Here is a 20,786-nt window from a genome sequence, read left to right as displayed (position 1 = left end):
TGCAATAACATGTTGGGGAGGTTAAAAGAGGGGGGGCTACTAGAAAGGGAGAGAGAAAATTGCTTCTAGGCAGACGATATGTGGTCTACTTAGAAAGCCTCAGGGAAAAAATAGAAATTAAAATTGATAAGAGAAGTCAATAAGGTAACCAGAGATATTTGAAGAAAACTCTAAGAAATGTGAAAGTCATATTTGAAGAAAACCATAGCATAAAATCCTTCTAAAGAATTTAAAAGAAAATCAAGATTAAATGAGAGATTTTCAATTCATGGAATATGTAAATCCAACCCCAATTAATATATAGGTTTTATAAAACTCTAATCAAAAGTACTTCTATTTTTACCTCATTTTAAAGTCCCAGAGTTTATTCAGTAGATAGTACCCGAGAACATTTTTGAAAAAGAATAGGTATAAAGGAAATTTTTCTCATTGAATTTTAAATATACAATAAAGCTAAGTTAATTAAAACAATGTGAACTGACAGACACTTACACAATAATTTACTATTTAATACAGCTAGAATTATAAATCTACAAGGAAAGACAATATTTCTTAAGATGTCAGGACAATTTTTAACTACGTGGGGGGAAAAATTAACAGACTCTCTTTCAATTGGATAGACTCATTAAATATAAAAAATAAAACCATAATGAAAACTAGAAGAACATTAATACATATCAAACTTCTCTATGGTGAAGGTCTTTCTATACATTCAAGAATTGGAAAAAGACATAACTAAAAGAATAATAAATTTGGCTACATATAAATTAAAAATTTTGTTGCATATAAGTCAAACATAAACTAAATTAAAAAATAAGAAACAGAAAAATATATTTGCAAAAATTTTAAAAAACAGGCTTTTAAAAACTTAGTATTATAACACATAAAGAACTTTTGAAAACCAGTAGGAAAACAATAACACCCTAGTAGAAAAATAGACGCAGGAGAAGAATAATTTACAAAGGAAGAAATAAAAATGGCCAGTAAAAATGTAAAACTGTTCAGACTTACTAGTAATCAAAGAGGTGCAAATTTGACAAAGATGAGAATCGTTTATTGCCTAGTAAGTGACTGTCAGTGGGATGAGTGCTCCCATAGATGGTTATTAGAGGAATAAACCAGCATATAACTTTTCTGGAAAGCAATTTGGTGACACATATCAAATCTCTAAAATTTTTTCTATTTCTTGCTCCAGTAATTTCATGTTTAACAATCCATTTTAAAGGAAATGATAGAATGAGCTCTATCAACAGGCTTTAAAATGTTCAAACTTCTGGGTCTGAGCATTTATTCTGGGAGCCAGTCATGCAGCAAACTTGGAAACAGTCAAAATTTTATGTGACATTTTATTTATTCATGGAAGTTTTACTTTTAGCACTGAAAAATTTTGGGGCGGGAACAAAATGAAGTAAATTAGGCTAAATTCATGTTGTAGTATCAAAATATGAAATTATTAAAATCACATTTTGAAAGAATAATGTGAATTATAACAACACAATTTAAATGTACTAAAATACTAAGTTTTTTAAGATCAAGAAGCAAAGCTATATGTAGAATGTTATGCTTATACATAGAGAAGGAAATGCTTCAATATGCTAGCAGTAGTTTATCTCTGACAGTGGGACATGATTTTTTTTTCTTCTTTATACTTTTTTGCTATTTTCAAAATTTCCTATAGTGTTCATATATTATTTATATACTCATAAAATAAGATGTGGGTGAAAAGTACTCCATTTATAATAGTGACAAAAGTCATAAGTGTGTAAAGAAAAATCTAATATACCTATGAACACACAAGAACTATGCAAAAACTGTATGATGTAAACTAGTTACATAAAAACAAACAAACAAAAAATTTCAGCAAAATTTTTAAGGTAAACAAAAGAGGGCTCCTGATTTTCCAGGAATGAGGGACTAGATTAGGAAGTGCCTTAGGACTTCGGTCTTTATTAATTGTTAACAGTAGCTGTAAGCTTAGTTTTCTGCTGCATAGAAACACATTCTGATATCATCTTGGGAACCCCTCAGATACTTTCTGGCAAACAGAAATTACTCTAATGAGAATTTAATAATTTTGCTATTTAAGGGGATGTATTTATTTCTTGAATTATGAAAGGAAATCGTAGACAAAGCCATCTGTAGAACCTGACCACAGAGTCCAACACTTCTAAATTATATCACCTACACCTAAACATCTAACCTTAATATATTTTCAGATGTCCGTCAACTATTACTGGTAAAAATGTACTACAGAAGTGTCAAGGAGGAAGCTGTGTCACCCAATCATGCAAATCCGACAGAGTAACAGGACTGTACGAAAAAGGATGTGAGTTCATACCTAATGAATTTCAGACTGAGAAGGCTTCCATAATGTATTCACAAAGTATTCGTTCTGTAAGTGCCTTGCTCCTTTTGTTTTTCTTTTTTTCTTGACACTTATGAATTTAGTGAGGTTTTTATCCCAGATGCTGCAAGAAAAGGTCAAATGTTAGGAAGTCATCAGTGAGCAGCTGATCTCTGTGGGACAAGCCAGGAGAACAAAATCAGGGATAAAGTCCTATCTTCCGCAGACCCCTTCCTTAGGTCCATTTTTTGCTCCTCCATCATCTCCCTCCCACTAGCTTTTAGTTTAAGGGCTTAGAACTACTTCAAATATCCTTAAAGGCAGACAAGCACAAGAATTAGTTAAACAAGAAATTTATCCAGGGGGAACAGGCACTTCTTTTTATTAGTAATAAGAACATGATCAGTAGCCTTTAATTTAACTTTCAGAGATCTCTTTTCGGCCTGCATATTTGCTTTTGGTTGTTAACTAAAATTTTCTATCTTTATGAGAGTGTTGGTGCCTTTAAGGAATTTGTACATAGTTTTAATAGCTTTAAGTAGTTTTAAAATACAGATCATCCTCCAGCCCATTGTAAGTTGAAAATATCTCAAGTTGAAAATTCATTTACTATACCTCACCTACGGAACATCATAGCTTAGCCTAGCCTGCCTTACACGTGCTCAGAACACTTACATTAGTTTTTAGCTGGGCAAAAATCATCTAACACAGAGTCTATTGTATAATAAAATGTTGAATATGTCATGTAATTTATTAAATACTGTACAGAAGTGGAAAACAGAATGGTTGTGAGTATATTGGTTATTTACCCTCATGATCCTGTGGTTGACTAGAAGCTATGTTCGGCTCGTTGCCGATAGCCAGCATCACCAGAGTATCATACTGCATACCACTAGCCCAGGAAAAGATCAAAATTCAAAATTCGAGGTATGGTTTCTATTGAATGTGTATTGCTTTTGCACCACAATAAAGTCAAAAAATCATAAGTTGAACCATTGTAAGTTGGAGACTGCATTTCTCAATGATTTTTTAAATGACCAACTGGTTATAAAATAAACTTGACAAATTACCTTTATTAATGTAAAACATATATATCAGCAAATTTGCACAAACTAAGATAAATGCATCAGTTAAATTATTTTAGTGGGGAGCACCTCTTATCTTCCAGTCTCTTTCATAAAATTATGTTTTCCTTTCAGAGTAAGAGTGAAGTAACTTGCAAGAGTCTGTCTATAACAATATAGCATAAGTTTAAAAAATATGATACATCATGGTTCACTAGGGCCAACCTTCAGTCTGGCTTTGCAGTCTATTTCCAGGATAATTCAGAAACTTCCAAGAGGGGGACCAGATTTATTTTTTAACATCTTTATTGGAGTATAACTGCTTTACAGTGGTGTGTTAGTTTCTGCTTTATAACAAAGTGAAAAGTGAGTCAACTATACATATAACCCCATATCTCCGCCCTCTTACATCTCCCTCCCACCCTCCCTATCCCACCCCTCTAGGTGGTAACAAAGCACCAAGCTGATCTCGCTATGCTATGCGGCTGCTTCCCATAGCTATCTATTTTAGATTTGATAGTATATATATGTCCATGCCACTCTCCCACTTCGTCCCAACTGACCCTTTCCCCTCCCCATGTCCTCAAGTCCATTCTCTACACCTGCATCTTTATTCCTGTCCTGCCCCTATGTTCTTCAGAACATTTTTTTTTATTCCATATATATGCGTTAGCATACAGTATTTGTTTTTCTCTTTCTGACTTACTTCACTCTGTATGATAGACTCTAGGTCCATCCACCTCACTACAAATAACTCAATTTCGGTTCTTTTTATGGCTGAGTAATATTCCATTGTATATATGTGCCACATGTTCTTTATCCATTCATCTGTCGATGGCCACTTAGGTTGCTTCCATGACCTGGCTATTGTAAATAGAGCTTCAGTGAACATTGTGGTACATGACTCTTTTTGAATTACAGTTTTCTCAGGGTATATGCCCAGTAGTGGGATTGCTGGGTCGTATGGTAGTTCATTTTTTAGATTTTTAAGGAACCTCCATACTGTTCTTCATAGTGGCTGTATCAATTTACATTCCCACCAACAATGCAAGAGGTTCCCTTTTCTCCACACCCTCTCCAGCATTTATTATTTGTAGACTTTTTGATGATGGCCATTCTGACTCGTGTGACGTGATAATCTCATTGTAGTTTTGATTTGCATTTCTCTAATAATTAGTGATGTTGAGCGTTCTTTCATGTGTTTATTGGAAATCCGTATATCTTCTTTGGAGAAATGTTTATTTAGGTCTTCTGCCCAGTTTTGGATTGGATTGTTTCATTTTTTGATTTTGAGCTGCATGAGCTGCTTGTAAATTTTGGAGATTAATCCTTTGTCAGCTGCTTCATTTGCAAATATTTTCTCCCATTCTGAGGGTTGTCTATTCGTCTTGTTTATGGTTTCCTTTGCTGTGCAAAAACTTTGAAGTTTCATTAGGTCCCATTTGTTTATTTTTGTTTTTATTTCCATTTCTCTAGGAGGTGGGTCAAAAAGGATCTTGCTGTGATTTATATCATAGAGTGTTCTGCCTATGTTTTCCTCTAAGAGTTTGATAGTGTCTGGCCTTACATTTAGGTCTTTAATCCATTTTGAGTTTATTTTTGTGTATGGTCTTAGGGAGTGTTCTAATTTCATTCTTTTACATGTACCTGTCCAGTTTTCCCAGCACCACTTATTGAAGAGGCTGTCTTTTCTCCATTGTATCTTCTTGCCTCCTTTGTCAAAAATAAGGTGACCATGTGTGTGTGGGTTTATCTCTGGGCTTTCTATCCTGTTCCATTGAGCTATATTTCTGTTTTTGTGGCAGTACCACAGTATCATGATTACTGTAGCTTTGTAGTATAGTCTGAAGTCCGGGAGCCTGATTCCTCCAGCTCCATTTTTCGTTCTCAAGATTGCTTTGGCTATTCGGGGTCTTCTGTGTTTCCATACAAATTGTAAAATTTTTTGTTCTAATTCTGTGAAAAATGTCATTGGTAATTTGATAGGGATTGCACTGAATCTGTAGATTGCTTTGAGTAGTAGAGTCATTTTCACAATGTTGATTCTTCCAATCCAAGAACATGGTATATCTCTCCAGCTGTTTGTATCATTTTAATTTCTTTCATCAGTGTCTCATAGTTTTCTGCATACAGGTCTTTTGTTTCCTTAGGAAGGTTTATTCCTAGGTATTTTATTCTTTTTGTTGCAATGGTAAATGGGAGTGTTTCGTTAATTTCTCTTTCAGATTTTTCATCATTAGTGTATAGAAATGCAAGAGATTTCTGTGCATTAGTTTTGTATCCTGCTACTTTACCAAACTCATTGATTAGCACTAGTAGTTTTCTGGTAGCATCTTTAGGATTCTCTATGTATAGTATCATGTCATCTGCAAACAGTGAGAGCTTTACTTCTTCTTTTCTGATTTGGATTCCTTTTTCTGCTCTCATTGCCGGGGCTAAAACTTCCAAAATTATGTTGAATAATAGTGGTGAGAGTGGACACCCTTGTCTTGTTCCTGATCTTTCCTGAGGAAATTGTTTCAGATTTTCACCATTGAGAACGATGTTGGCTGTGGGTTTATCATATATGGCCTTTATTATGTTGAGGTAAGTTCCCTCTATGCCTACTTTCTGGAGGGTTTTTATCATAAATGGGTGTTGAATTTTGTCGAAAGACTTTTCTGCATCTATTGAGATGAACACATGGTTTTTCTCCCTCAATTTTTTAATATGGTTTATCACATTGATTGATTTGCATATATCGAGGAATCCTTGCATTCCTGGGATAAACCCCACTTGATCATGGTGTATGATCCTTTTAATGTGCTGTTGGATTCTGTTTGCTAGTATTTTGTTGAGGATTTTTGCACCTATGTTCATCAGTGATATTGGCCTGTAGTTCTCTTCTTTTGTGACATCGTCTGGTTTTGGTATCAGGGTGATGGTGGCCTCGTAGAATGAGTTTGGGAGTGTTCCTCCCTCTGCTATATTTTAGAAGAGTTTGAGAAGGATAGGTGTTAGCTCTTCTCTAAATGTTTGATAGAATTTGCCTGTGAAGCCATCTGCTCCTGGGCTTTTGTTTGTTGGAAGATTTTAATCACAGGTTCAATTTCAGTGCTTGTGATTGGACTGTTTATATTTCTGTTTCTTCCTGGTTCAGTCTCAGAAGGTTGTGTTTTTCTAATAATTTGTCCATTTCTCACAGGTTGTCCATTTTATTGGCATATATTTGCTTGTAGTAATCTCTCATGATCCTTCGTATTTCTGCAGTGTCAGTTGTTACTTTTCCTTTTTCACTTCTAATTCTATTAATTTGAGTCTTCTGCCTTTTTTTCTTGATGAGTCTAGCTAATGGTTTATCAATTTTGTTTATCTTCTCAAAGAACCAGCTTATAGTTTTACTGATCTTTGCTATCGTTTACTGTATTTCTTTTTCATTTATTTCTGACATGATCTTTATGATTTCTTTCCTTCTGCTAACTTGGGGTTTCTTTTGTTCTTCTTTCTCTAATTGCTTTAGGTGTAAGGTTAGGTTATTTATTTGAGATGGTTCTTGTTTCTTGACGTAGGAGTGTACTGCTATAAACTTCCCTCTTAGAACTGCTTTTGCTGCGTCCCACAGGTTTTGGGTTGTCATGTTTTCATTATCCCTTGTTTCTAGGTATTTTTTGATTTCCTGTTTGATTTCCTCAGTGATCTCTTGGTTATTTAGTAGTGTATTGTTTAGCCTCCATGTGTTTGCATTTTTTACAGATTTTTTTCCTGCAATCGATATCTAGTCTTATAGCGTTGTGCTTGGAAAAGATACTTGATACAATTTTAATATTCTTAAATTTGCCAAGGCTTAATTTGTGACCCAAGGTATGATCTACCCTGGAGAATATTCCATAAGCACAAGAGAAGAAAGTGTATTCTGTTGTTTTTGGATGGTATATCCTATAAATATCAATTAGGTCCACCTTGTTTAATGTATCATCTAAAGATTGTGTTTCCTTATTTATTTTCATTTTGGATGATCTGTCCATTGGCGAAAGTGGGGTATTAAAGTCCCCTACTATGATTTTGTTACTGTCAATTTCCCTTTTATGGCTGTTAGCATTTGCCTTATGTATTGAGGTGTTCCTATGTTGGGTGCATAAATATTTACAATTGTTATATCTTCTCCTTGGATTGATCCCTTGATCATTATGTAGTGTCTTTCTTTGTCTCTTGTGATAGTCTTTATTTTAAGGTCTGTGTTGTCTGATGTGAGAATTGCTATTCCAGCTTTCTTTTGATTTCCATTTGCATGGAATATCTTTTTCCATCCCCTCAGTTTCAGTCTCTATGTGGACCTAGGTCTGAAGTGGGTCTCTTGTAGACAGCATATATGCAGGTCTTGTTTTTGTATCCATTCAGTCAGTCTATGTCTTTTGGTTGGACTATTTAATCCATTTACATTCAAGGTAATTATTGATATGTGTGTTCCTATTACCATTTTCTTAATTGTTTTTGTGGGTCTTTTTCTTCTCTTGTGTTTCCTGCCTAGAGAAGTTCCTTTAGCATTTGTTGTAATGCTCATTTGGTGGTGCTGAATTCTCTTACCTTTTGCTTGTCTGTAAAGATTAAATTTCTCCATCAAATCTGAATGAGATCCTTGCTGGATAGAGTAATCTTGGTTGTAGGATTTTCCATTTCATCACTTTAAATAGGTCCTGCCACTCCTTTCTGGCTTGAAGTTTCTGCTAAAGATCAGCTGTTAACCTTATGGGGATTCCCTTGTATGTTATTCGTTGTTTTTCCCTTGCTACTTTTGATATGTTTTCTTTGTATTTAATTTTTTGTAGTTTGATTAATATGTGTCTTGGTGTGTTTCTCCTTGGATTTATCCTGTATGGAATTTCTGCATTTCCTGGACTTGATTGACTATTTCCTTTCCCATATTAGGGAAGTTTTCAACTATAATCTCTTCAAATATTTTCTCAGTCCCTTTCTTTTCCTCTTCTTCTTCTGGGACCCCTATAATTTGAATGTTGGTGTGTTTAATGTTGCGCCAGAGGTCTCTGAGACTGTCCTCAGTTCTTTTCATTCTTTTTTCTTTTTTCTGCTCTGTTCTTTCTTTATTCTATTTTATCTTCCAGGTCACTTATCTGTTCCTCTGTCTCAGTTATTCTGCTATTGATTCCTTCTAGAGAATTTTTAATTTCATTTATTGTGTTGTTCATCATTGTTTGTTTGCTGTTTAGTTCTTCTAGGTCCTTGTTAAATGTTTCTTGTATTTTCTCCATTCTGTTTCCAAGATTTTGGATCATCTTTACTATCATTACTCTGAATTCTTTTTCAGGTAGACTGCCTATTTCCTCTTCATTTGTTTGGTCTTGTGAATTTTTACCTTGCTCCTTCATCTGCTGTGTGTTTTTTTGTCTTCTCATTTTGCTTAACTTACTGTGTTTGGGTTCTCCTTTCTTCAGTCTGTAGGTTCGTAGTTCCTGGTGTTTTTGGTGTTTGCCCCCCAGTGGCTAAGGTTGGTTCAGTGGGCTGTATACGCTTCCTGGTGGAGGGGACTAGTGCCTGTGTTCTGGTGGATAAGGCTGGATCTTGTCTTGCTGGTGGGTCAGACCACATCCTGTGGTGTGTTTTGGGGTGTCTATGACCTTATTATAATTTTAGGCAGCCTGTCTGCTAATGGGTGGGGGTGTGTTCCTGTCGTGCTAGTTGTTTGGCATAGAGTGTCCAGCACTGTAGTTTGCTGGTCGTTGAGTGGAGCTGGGTCTTAGCATTGAGATGGAGATCTCTGGGAGTGCTTTTGCAGTTTGATGTTACATGGAGCCAGGAGGTCTCTGGTGGACAAATGTTCTGAATTCGGCTCTGCCACCTCACAGACACATGCCTGACACCCAGCCAGAGCACCACCCCCTGTGAACCACATGGCTCAGAAGAAAAGGGAGAAAAAAAGAAAGAAAAAAAGAGAAATAAGTAAAATAAAATTATTAAAATAAAAAATTATGAAAAATAAAGAAATTAAAAATGTAAAAAAAGAATGAAAGAAGAGAGCCACCAAACCAAAAAACAAATCCATCAATGACAACAAGTGCTAAAAACTATACAAAAACAAAAAAAAATAGACAGAGAGAATCCTAGAACAAATGGTAAAAGCAAAGCTATACAGACAAAATCACAGAAAGAAGCATACACATACACACTCAGCAAAAGAGAAAAAGAAAATATCTATATATATTAAAAAAAAGGAAGAGAGCAACCAAATCAAACAAACGTACCAATGATAATAAACTATAAATACTAAACTAAGATAAACATAAAACCAGAAACAAATTAGATGCAGAAGCAAACCCCAAGTCTACAGGTGCTCCCAAAGTCCACTGCCTCAATTTTGGAATGATTTGTTGTCTATTCAGTTATTCCAGAGATGCAGGGTACATCAAGTTGATTGTGGAGATTTAATCCGCTGCTCCTGAGGCTGCTGGGATAATTTTCCCTTTCTCTTCTTTGTTCGCAGAGCTCCTGGGGTTCAGCTTTGGTTTTGGCCCTGCCTCTGTGTGTAGGTCGCTGAGGACATCTGTTCTTCGCCGGGACAGGAGAGGGTTAAAGTAGTGGCTGATTAGGGGGCTCTGGCTCACTCAGGCGGGGGGTGGGGGGTGGGGGGGAGGGGGGAGGGGTACGGAATGCAGCGCAAGACTGCTGCGGCAGAGGCCAGCATGATGTTGCAACAGCCTGAGGCACGCCATGTATTCTCCTGGGGAAGTTGTCCCTGGGTCATAGGACCCTGGCAGTGGTAGGCTGCACAGCCTCCCGGGAGGGGAGGTGTGGATAGTGACCTGTGCTTGCACACAGGCTTCTTGATGTCTGTAGCAGCAGCCTTAGCATTTCATGTCTGTCTCTGGGCTCCGCGCTGATAGCCGTGGCTTGCGCCCGTCTCTGGAGCTCATTTAGGTGGTGCTCTGAATCCCCTCTCCTTGCACACCCTGAAACAATGGTCTCTTGCCTCTTAGGCAGGTCCAAAGTTTTTTCTGGATTCCCTCCTGGTTAGCTGAAGCTGGAGCCTCAGCTCCCAGCCCTCACCTGCCCCAGCGGGTGAGCAGACAAGCCTCTCGGGCTGGTGAGTGCTGGTCGGCACCCATCCTCTGTGCTTTGCCCTCCGCACCCCTGTTGCTGCGCTCTCCTCCGTAGCACTGAAGCTCCCCTCTCCGCCACCCGCAGTCTCTGCCCGCTAGGGGACTTCCTGGTGTGTGGAAAATTTTCCTCCTTCACGGCTCCCTCCCAGAGGTATAGGTCCTGTCCCTATTCTGTTATCTCTGGGTTTTTTGTTTGTTTGTTTGTTTGTTTTGCCCTACCCAGGTACGTGAGGAGTTTCTTGCCTTTTGGGAAGTCTGTCTTCTGCCAGCGTTCAGTAGGTGTTCTGTAGGAGTTGTTCCACATGTGGATGTATTTCTGATGTATTTGTGGGGAGGAAGGTGATCTCCACGTCTTAATCCTCCGCCATCTTGAAGGTCTCTCTGAGATTGTTTTAAATTAACCACAGTTAAATTTGATGCACAGTCAGGTTTGGGAGCCTCTGCTCGGGGTTTACACAAAAGTTTTCCAGGTTCCCTTCCTAAAAAGTAGCTATAATGATAATACGGAAACACTACCAAAACAATCTGAAAAATGAAAATAAAGAGAAAAATAAGTGTTTTACAGCTAATGATTACTTTCTGAATTACTTGACTCCCAGATATTTAGGATTTTTAATTGAATGATAATACTGTAAAATCACTGAGCGGAGAAACTAGGTTATACCTTCTTTGTATACTGTGCCTCTTTTTTAAATCTCCCAAATGCTAGGGATATAAACTTAAAAAAGGGGAAGACACTATCATTTAGTTAGTATTATCCTTATTGCATACGTTGTCATATAATTCTTGCATAACAACTACTGCCATTTTCTAGATTTAAAAAACACTGACATACAGATTGGTAAAGGTTACTAAAAAAACAACAAACATATTGAGCTTTTTTTGTGTATCAGACATAGGGCTAAGTTTTGAGGAAGCAAATTTAATGAGACAGGGTTCTGTCATAGATGGATTTTCATCCCAATAAGTGCACTACAATGTTAGAGGAGCCTTATTGAAATTTCTTATAGGGTACTGTGAGGCCACAAGGTTGAGTGGAAATTCTTTAGGGGAAGGGTATGAAATGGGAGAACATTTTGAAAATAACCTTTTGGCTGAAACATGAAGGTAGAGTTCACAATGCAGAAGACAGAGGAAGAACTCCTTGACAAAGTGGGAATCATGAGCAAAGACACAGAGATATAAAACAGTCTGGCAAGTTTGAGCACTTATAGTCTACAGTTGGGGAAATTAGAGACTTGGAATGCGTGGCCAGAGCAAAGATCGTGAGTGAAGTGAAAATCCAAATCATGGAGATTGCTATTAGCTATGTGAAGTAGTCTGGATTGTAGTGTGTGAGCAATGATGAGCCACAGAAGGACCTTAAGTACAGGAATAAGAAGGAATATGTACCTGGCAGCTGTGGAGTGGACCAATTAAAGAGGGAGCAAGATGGAAAGGTCAGATAGTCTGAGGGAGGGACGATGAGGGCTTGAATGATGGAGATTCCATTGGTAAAGGAGAAAAGATGATGAACTGGAGAGAGAGAGAGAATTGTATTGATCTTCTTATTTCATAGAGGGAAGAAGGTAGGAAAACTCTCAGTTTCCTATTTAGGTGACTGAATAGATAGTGGTGACACCAAGTTAGGAAATACTTGGTGATGGGGAGGAGCAGAGTCAGAGGAAAGGTGATGAGTTCAATTACGAAAACCTGAAGTTTAAGGATCCTATGGGACATCCAAGTGGATTTTGGAGAGAGCTGGAATGTTGGGTGTTGAAAGTTAGAACGCAAGGTGTTTGTAAGTCAGTGGGAAGTAAGGAAGTGAGCAGGAAGTAAAAGGATGGAGAGAGAAAATGGTACCAGGAGAGAAATGTTGAGATGTAGGTGGCTTAAAGATAGTGGCAATTGCTTGAAATGGCAAATTTGAGAAGTAGGAGGGAAGCCAACAGCAGGTAAATAGATGATTGCTGAGGAGCACTAAAAGTCCACTGAGGTCAAAGACTTGTTTTGAGATAGAAACTCTGAATTATCTCTATGATTTTCCCCAGCAGTGCTCTGCAGTGATTGTGGGATTGAGCCAAGGTTATGGGGTTACAAGGCAGTCTGGGGAGGAGGGCACATAAATGTAAATCTGCATTTAAAATATTTTAATCAAATTATTAAATATTTTAACAAGTAGTTTACTGTTATCTATATCATTTTATTGACAATTTCAGGTGGTTGAATTCTGTACAGAAAAAAACCACAATAAAGAAGCCCCAAACGAGCAAAACAAAAAATGCAATCTCCGAAGCACATGGGAAGTGATCCAAGGTTCGGAGGACTTTAAGAAAACCACTCCTATGACAACACAGCCACCGAAGCCCACCTTCTCATTGTTGCAGATCAGACAAAGAATTGTGTGTTTAGTCCTTGATAAGTCTGGAAGCATGACGGTACGTTGATTGAGTCTTGGTCTTCTGGATGGTAGTCTCAAATTTGTATATGATATGATCTGGACCACAATTTGGAGCTGGCTGGGAATAAACACAACCCCAAGGGTCAGAACAGTTACAGGAATAACATTTCCATCAGAATTGCCCACCACCTCAACTGTATTCAACAAAAATTCAGCATCAAATGTCTCATTTGCCAAATTAAATTAGCCTTCAATTTGTGAGCAAAGATCTGATGAATTATATAGAATTAACATTTTTTATGTTTCACGGACTGTATGTATGTTTATAGAACTATTACTAGAGTATTGAACTAATGATTAAACTAAAGCCAAATCCGGCTTTATATTTTAGGGCTATTTATACAAAATAATCCTATCCAAAGATACTACTAAATATAAAGGAGAAATGTTCCTCCATAGAAGGATATGCCTTGAGTAAGCTTACTGTCATTTACTCTACATTGAGGCAGCCATTTCCAAATTCCCTCTAGCCTGTTCTGTTTTTAGTCTGCCCATCTAAACCCAACCTGACTGCTTTTCTTCTGTTTCTCCATTCAGACTGGTGACCGCCTTAAACGACTGAATCAAGCAGGCAAACTTTTCCTTCTGCAGACGGTTGAGCAAGGGTCCTGGGTTGGGATGGTGACATTTGACAGTGCTGCCTATGTAAAAAGTGAACTTGTACAGATAAACAGTGCCACTGAAAGAGACACACTTGCCAGAAGCTTACCCACAGTGGCATCAGGAGGAACGTCCATCTGCTCTGGGATTCAATCAGCATTTACTGTGAGACAAGTTGCCCTATCATAGTTTGCCAATGTTTACAATTTATGTCTCCTAAGAAATTCCCCTTTCCAGTGTTTCCATGTATGCCTAGTGTCTAGTTGAATTAGACAACCAATTGCAGAGCAATGGTTCAAATGATGCAACAACATAGGCCCCCAAAGCTATTGTTAACTAATTCAGTCATGCTTTTGTGTTTTTCTGCATCTGTGCATTCATGCTTTTCTGCATGTATTTGAAAGATTCGTGGTGTTACTTCTACATGTCGGGCACTGTGATATGAATTAAGAATACCACGAGGGCCAAACATACCACACCTGTTGTCGTGGAGCTTATAATCTTAGTGGGGGGAGGTTCATTAACTACATAGTCACATAAATAAGTGTATAATCATACACTAATGACTGCTATGAAGAAAGGTACACAGGGATCTAAGAGGTTATCTTCTATGAAGAAAAAAGTGAACTCTGAGTTATGGTTAAATATTGAGGTAGATTAACATTCCAAACTTCTGGGTATATAGGACCTCCTTTTTGGGAAAAAAAAGAGGTTTATTTATTGAAATAGGAGGGCTTAGGAACTGTAACTCTAATTGTATTGGGGGTGTATCCAAAGATCCCATCTGATCATCCAATCATGTCATCCCTCTACTTAGACATCAATCTCTCCCCATTTTCAACAAAACTAAGTAAAATTTCTCTAACTAATATTTAAGTTCTTTTATAATATAGCCCCTACCTACCTTTCCAGGCTCAAGTACTCAGGAGTCTCTCCCAGGTATTCTATGTTTAAGCAAATTAGATCCCCTGCCCTTGCCAGTCAGCTTCCACACCTTTGCCGGGCCAGCTCCCCATCTAGAGTAATTTCTCCTCCCTCCTTTGTACCTCAAATCACACTCATTCTTCACACATCATCATAGACACTACTACTTCTTGACATCTTTCCTGATCGTTTCAACTGTATAGAGTTTCTCCTTCTGAATCCTATGAACATTTTTCTATTTTTCTTAAACATCTCTTACGACTTTTGACTCTTCTGTCTTATTTCCTGTCATGTTCTTTGCTCAAACAAAACTTCTTCAGAGATAGGAATTATCTTTTAACTTCCCAGGCTGCTGGCACAATATCTTTTCTATAGGAGGTTCTCAATAAAAAAAAATAAATTGAGTTATTTGATTACACCTGATGCTTAAATGCTCCAAATATAGAATAGAATATTCTATATTTATTTAGAGGCTATTTAGGTCCATGAAATAAAGAATAAGAGGCTGAAGGAAGCTGGCTGGTCTAAGGTCTCAGAATCTAGGCAGTGTCTTGGGAAACTCTGCCCTCTGTCTGCTTGGGGCATAACACATCAGTGGGGCTGTTCCCGATTTCCAAGCAGCAGCAGGAACATTTAGTTTTCAGCTCACACTGTTTCATGTTGACAGCGGACTCAACCATTCGCTTACGCAGTCTGTCCCTCTGGCCCTTTTATTCCACTCTGAAGGTCAGTTCCCTAAAGTGGTTTTTATTGTGTACGCAGCCAGCTGCAAAACCCTTCTCCAGACGCCTGTGTGCACTTGGGTTCTCTTGCTTCTGCCACTCACCCATGCTTTGATTAAAGGAGCAAGTAAGGGAGGGAAACTGACATGTTGTACTAAACTCCTGCTATACAAAACCTGAGGGGAAATGACTAATGCCAGATGGCCTGGTGGTGAAGAGGGAACTTCTGGTTCTGTATTTTCCACTCCGATGCTGTGAGAGAGTATGTGAGGAACACAATTGGAAATTAGATGCTCCTCATGCCCAGCAGAGCACAGGTATGGGGTGGGAGGAGATTGTGTGTGGCTTCAGGGTGACGAGGTAAAGGGCCTTGGATCCTGCACTGTCTCAATTTCCCCACTAGTCCCTGGGGCAGGACCCTGGTCAGGTCTGTCAGTGGTATCAGTTGAGCTGTGGCCACTGGGCTTTGCTTGTTTTCTTAGCTTGATCATGGCCCATTGGTCTTCCTCAGCTGACTCACCACACTCTGGCTCTCACTGTTGGAGCAGATCCCTGAGCACCCCCATGTCCTGCATCCAGCCCTTGGGAGGCTGTACACCCCTCAGCCTCTATGGCAAGATAAACTGTCTTCTTGCCTGCCAACTCTCAAGTCAGCTGCCATCCATTTCCCCTATGGACACATGGAGACTTCTGCATGTTTTCCATGACACATAGCAGTGATAGGGAATGGGACAAGGGAATCCGAATTGAGCTCTTTCTCTGGCCTCTCAGGCCCTGCAGCTTGGTCAGACTGAGGCTACAGCCACAGCTGACAGGCTCCTGGGCTCCAGAATTCCTCACACGGCAGCAATCACAGTTCTGCTCTCTTCCCTTGTGGGGCAGCCCCCTCTTAAAAGAAGTGGGGTGGAAGTCTCCTCTGATCTCATCTCCCCTTTCAACCTACTTAAGAGAGCCTTCCCTTCCTGAGAGTCTGGTCCAGAGAGAGGAGTTACTTAGGTTTGATTACTTGTTTCCTCTACTTCTGGGTCTCCCTTCCACTCTTTTTAAGGGAATAGTGAACTCTTGCCTTCCTCTTCATAAACATTATTATTTTATCTAATTTTCCTTCTATCATAATCTTATCCAACATTGGCATAAGGCATATGCTCTCTATACCACGTAAAAAGCTATAACCTGTGTCTCCCAGGAACAGTTGAGACATACGTGTCATAGGACAACTAGGAACTGGGGATTAATAGGAACAAAATGTTTTGCTTTAATCAGAGGGGATATTAAAATTTTTAATAACTCATGTGACCTGGGGACTGACCAATCAGAACCAAGGTCAGCCATAAACAGCTTATGGTAAGACTGGTGAATATCATACAAGCTAAAATCTGCCCCGAGTCTAATATTATTATAGTAATATATTAGTCCTCAGTATTATCCCCATTAAATGAGGGTAATTTCTGAAGGCATCTGGGAACCTCTGAAAGCCTGTCAAGGAGAGATCATGTGAAAGAAACTAGAAAAACCTTCTTTTCTGCTTAGTGCTGTCCATCCCTGGAACTGCCCTGCATCCCACCTTATTGAGTCTTCTCTGCAACAGGCTAACCAAGAGAAAAGACCATTGTCAAGTTCCATGGTCTTGTATCATTGCAAGACAGAGAGATATTTGACCATTCCTAGACACTTTTGTTTATCCCCTCTGGAATTTCTCTTCTCATTCCCTTTAACTGCAGTTTTCCCAAACACTTTGGCTACCCTGAGTATGACAACTCATGCCTGAATTATGTCCTTAGGTGATTAGGAAGAAATACCCAACAGATGGATCTGAAATTGTGTTACTGACCGATGGGGAGGACAGCACTATAAGCTCATGCTTTAATGAAGTGAAGCAAAGTGGAGTCATCATCCATACAGTCGCCCTAGGGCCGTCTGCAGCACGGGAACTAGAGGAGCTGTCTAAAATGACAGGTGAAGGATGACCTGCTAAGTCCTACTGTATTTTCTCTTCCACTGGACTGTGAGCTCCAGTGCTCTGGGGAGTAAGGGAAGGGTGGGATAGGGACAGATGGGGTTATCTTATCGACTAACTAGCTGCTCTTACCCCAAATGACTTTTAGAACTGACGCCACTCATTTATTTTAAAGCCTTGGTTCTAGGATTAGGGCAGTCTGGAGAACATGGGACCAGCACAGCACTCTAGGGAGAACTTGGGACTCTCTTCCCAGACACTTTATAAGGACTGGAAAGAATCTAATCAGTTAGCCAGGAACCACTCACTTCCAGTTGGCAGCTGGCCAAGAGGCCAGGGGACACAGACGACAAGCCACTAACTATATAATACTATGATACAAGTGCTCTATTAGTAATAGAGGGTACAATGAGTACAAAGAAGGGAGCCTAGACTTTATCTGGGGAAGAAGGAGTGTACAGGAAGGTGACATCTGAATTGGGGCTTGAACAAGAAATAGCAGGGGAAGGGCAAAGGGCCTGCTGAACCAAACAGAAGGTCACTCTGAAAATATAGAATATAATGCAGTTTCTTTGTAAAACATTCATATATTGTGCTTCTACCTTCCATACACATACAGTTAAAATATATCCCATCTGAACCTGGCTTCTTCAGCAGAGTAGGTTTTAATATTTTTTTAAATTTTTTTAACTTAGAGCCAGCATTATGGATATCAATTATTATGCTGAGTTGCCATCTAAGCCAGATAAAGTGACAGGACTCTTTGCTCCTAATACTACCTGTCTTAGGCTGGGTTTCCTAGAAGCAGAGCCTGAGAAAAGGATTTAAGTGCATGTGATTTATAGAGGGAGAGCTCTCAGGAGAAAGGGAGAGTAGGGAGTAAGATCAGGCAGGGGAAGAAGCTAAGCACAGATGTGAAATTAGAGGCTAGCTGAAGCCTGGTGCCACAGGGGGCTCTGGATCTGGAATTGCATCACAGATTTGGTACAATATTGAAAGAGAAGGCTGACCTTTTGTACCACTGTGTCCATCAGTCAGTGGTTATAGACTGTCAGGGCAGAGCAGGGGTAAGGGGGCATGTTATGTCTTTAGCTAGGGTGGCCCCATTAGGTAAAGACATTTTCTTGAATAGGAGGCAGCTATATGCCATTAAACTAACACTTAGAGCAGCTGGGGAGAGATGCAGTAGCCTAGAAAAGGGGATCTGGGTGAAGTACCAGTAGGATGACCAAAATACTCTTAGATTTTGGATGTCATTAACGGTTTTAAAGTGCTTTCTCATCAACTATCTCAGTTACATCTATTCTAAATAGCTCAAGACTACATGGTCTGGTATATCATCTCCTGTTTACTATACATAATACTTTTCTATAACTGTCCCCTGTCAGTTGTTATTTCTTACTGTTGTAACATACACATCTTTTCTGATTTAGGAGAAAACTTGAAACTCAAGCTTGCTAAGATTATGTTTAAAATAAGAATAAATCAATACACTTGCAGTAAGGCTTAATGACTCATATGAAAGTGCATGACCTTTAAAACACCAGATTTATATTACTAGTTTTGGTCTGTCGGAGATTCTTGACTGCTTTGCAGAGAGCTGAAGTGGCCAAATGACTATGTTGCTGAAGCTATTATTTAATAGGATTAAAAAGTTAGTATCAGCTTCTGAGTTAATCTGGACACCTATTTAACATTAATCTATTAGTACTTTAATAACACAGTATATAATATGTATTTTCTTATCTTAACAATATCTAAAATGTTGCAAATACTTGCTTTCTAGAAAATAACTTCTGATAATGTGATTGCATTTTAGGAGGTTTACAGACATATGCTTCAGATCAGGTTCAGAACAATGGCCTCATGGATGCTTTTGGGGCCCTTTCATCAGGAAACGGAGCTGTCTCCCAGCGTTCCATCCAGGTCAGAGTTCTTCCTCCTTGGTTTTTCATGTTTATAAATAACCATAGCCAAGATGGGGAGTTTAATGGTTAAAAGTTTTAAGTTCTACATTCTTCTAGTAATGAATTAAAATTAAAATAGACGTTTCAGCCTGATATTAGACATTATTCCTAAAATACAACACTATTCATTTAAACAAGGCAATTAGTGTTTCTTGTTTGGAAACAATACTAAGTGACTTCCTCTTAGAAACCATCAACATAAAATATAGTGGGTCCAGGAATTCTTTTTTAACATCTGTTAACAAGCACCCATAGCAATATAATTGGCTCAGAATTTTCTTCAGAGTAGATCATCTCAGTATAAATTTTCTGGGACAAATGTGCAGGGATTACTTGGTCTATTTTTCCATTACTTCAAATCCCTGATATTTGCCAAGATTTTCATATAATGAATGGAAAGTGATTTGTACTGTGAAAAGCCCATGTTGTCAGTCCAGACACCTGGATCCTGTTCATGGGTCTGCCATTAACTGTGACCATGGGCAAAGAACTTTACTTCTCTGAGCTTCAGCTTCTCAGCCAGAGATGAACCAGAAAACTTCTACGGGCCCTTCTGCTTCTAAAATTTCAAGAAAACCAAATTTTCTTTCAAAAGTCTTGGGACAATAAAAAAAGGACAAATATATTTTTAAATGCTCTTCTCTAATAGTTGTAAAAGTTATTCACACGAATCTTTAAACTAGAGAGAGTGGACAATCAGCACCACACTTGTGTGAGTTGTAACTTTTATTGTGAATAAAATTAAAGGAATAATGTAGTGTCAAAGCCAAATAATGACCTAATATATAGCACAGGGAACTCTACTCAGTACTCTTTAATGGCCTATATGGGAAGAGAATCTAAAAAAGAGTGGATATATGTATATGTATAACTGATTCACTTTGCTGTACACCTGAAACTAACACAACATTGTAAATCAACTATACTCCAATAAAAAAAATTTAAGAAGCCAAATAATGACAGATTTCAAAATAATAGCCTTTCTAGTCTATCGATGTAGCATTTATTCAGTCAAAGAAGACAGCAATTATACTCATTTGGGTTATCCTAGTTCAGATTTAGAATATTAAACCCAAGAGCCCGGTTTGGATGTGGGAGGAATGTGTCTTAGAAAAATAATTAAAGTGATGAAAGGGCAAGTTTACAGCCAGGCAGTTTCTGCCCATTATTTTTATATTTAAGAAACCAAAAAGGGAGAAAGATAGAGACATGAGTAGGACTCATTTACCCACCTGCCATAAGAATCATATCTAAGGGCCCCTAGCTTTCTTCATATCCCAGATCATAATCTACATACAAAACTAGAAAGTCTGGCTCCATTACCAGGCCACCCTATCTTCTAATGGATATCAATTTAAGGACCATAAATAATTATCTAGGAGATAATCCTCAAAAATCACATTTCTACAAAGTCTGGTTAGCCCTACCCCACCTCAACCCCTGCTCCACAGCTCCTTCATTCTACTTCAGACAACGAATCAGCCTTGGCCATTGATTTATTTCATTTATCTTCACAAGGACTGCAGTAATAATTGGCCCACAAATTAGTTAATTGCAATTCAAACAATCCATATGTGGGGAAAATAAGTCCTAGTTAGTCTCCTTAAGGGTTTATAGTCTAGTAGTGAGATGAGCTGTGTACACCAGTAGGTATAAAGCAAAACACAATGTGAGGAG

At 38.4% G+C, this 20,786-nt stretch overlaps 1 protein-coding gene and 1 long non-coding RNA gene across 3 annotated transcripts in view; one reads left to right on the top strand and one right to left on the bottom strand.

Annotated features, from left to right (window-relative positions):
* The window catches only part of CLCA1 (chloride channel accessory 1), a 51,650-nt gene that overhangs the window by 24,180 nt on the left and 6,684 nt on the right, over positions 1-20,786 (top strand). Inside the window, exons 6-10 of the mRNA XM_004322347.4 lie at positions 2,217-2,394; positions 12,698-12,916; positions 13,477-13,704; positions 16,967-17,141; positions 18,962-19,068. Of these exons, the coding sequence (XP_004322395.1) occupies positions 2,217-2,394; positions 12,698-12,916; positions 13,477-13,704; positions 16,967-17,141; positions 18,962-19,068 (907 nt within the window). The remainder of the gene's footprint in view (positions 1-2,216; positions 2,395-12,697; positions 12,917-13,476; positions 13,705-16,966; positions 17,142-18,961; positions 19,069-20,786) is intronic.
* Positions 3,851-20,786, bottom strand: part of LOC109547361 (uncharacterized) — a 205,706-nt gene continuing 188,770 nt past the window's right edge. Inside the window, exons 7-8 of one of the 2 annotated variants that reach the window (XR_012323962.1) lie at positions 12,850-12,997; positions 3,851-10,880 (exon numbers count right to left, since the gene is read on the bottom strand). This is a non-coding gene — a long non-coding RNA (uncharacterized lncRNA). Of the gene's footprint in view, positions 10,881-12,660; positions 12,998-20,786 lie in introns of those variants that run through there. The other variant, XR_012323961.1, reaches the window with a different exon arrangement.

This window comes from Tursiops truncatus, chromosome 1 (assembly GCF_011762595.2).
Source record: "Tursiops truncatus isolate mTurTru1 chromosome 1, mTurTru1.mat.Y, whole genome shotgun sequence".
NCBI classification, from domain to species: domain Eukaryota; kingdom Metazoa; phylum Chordata; class Mammalia; order Artiodactyla; family Delphinidae; genus Tursiops; species Tursiops truncatus.
Note: the sequence above shows the minus strand (reverse complement) of the source record. Positions and strands in the feature narration are given on the sequence as shown.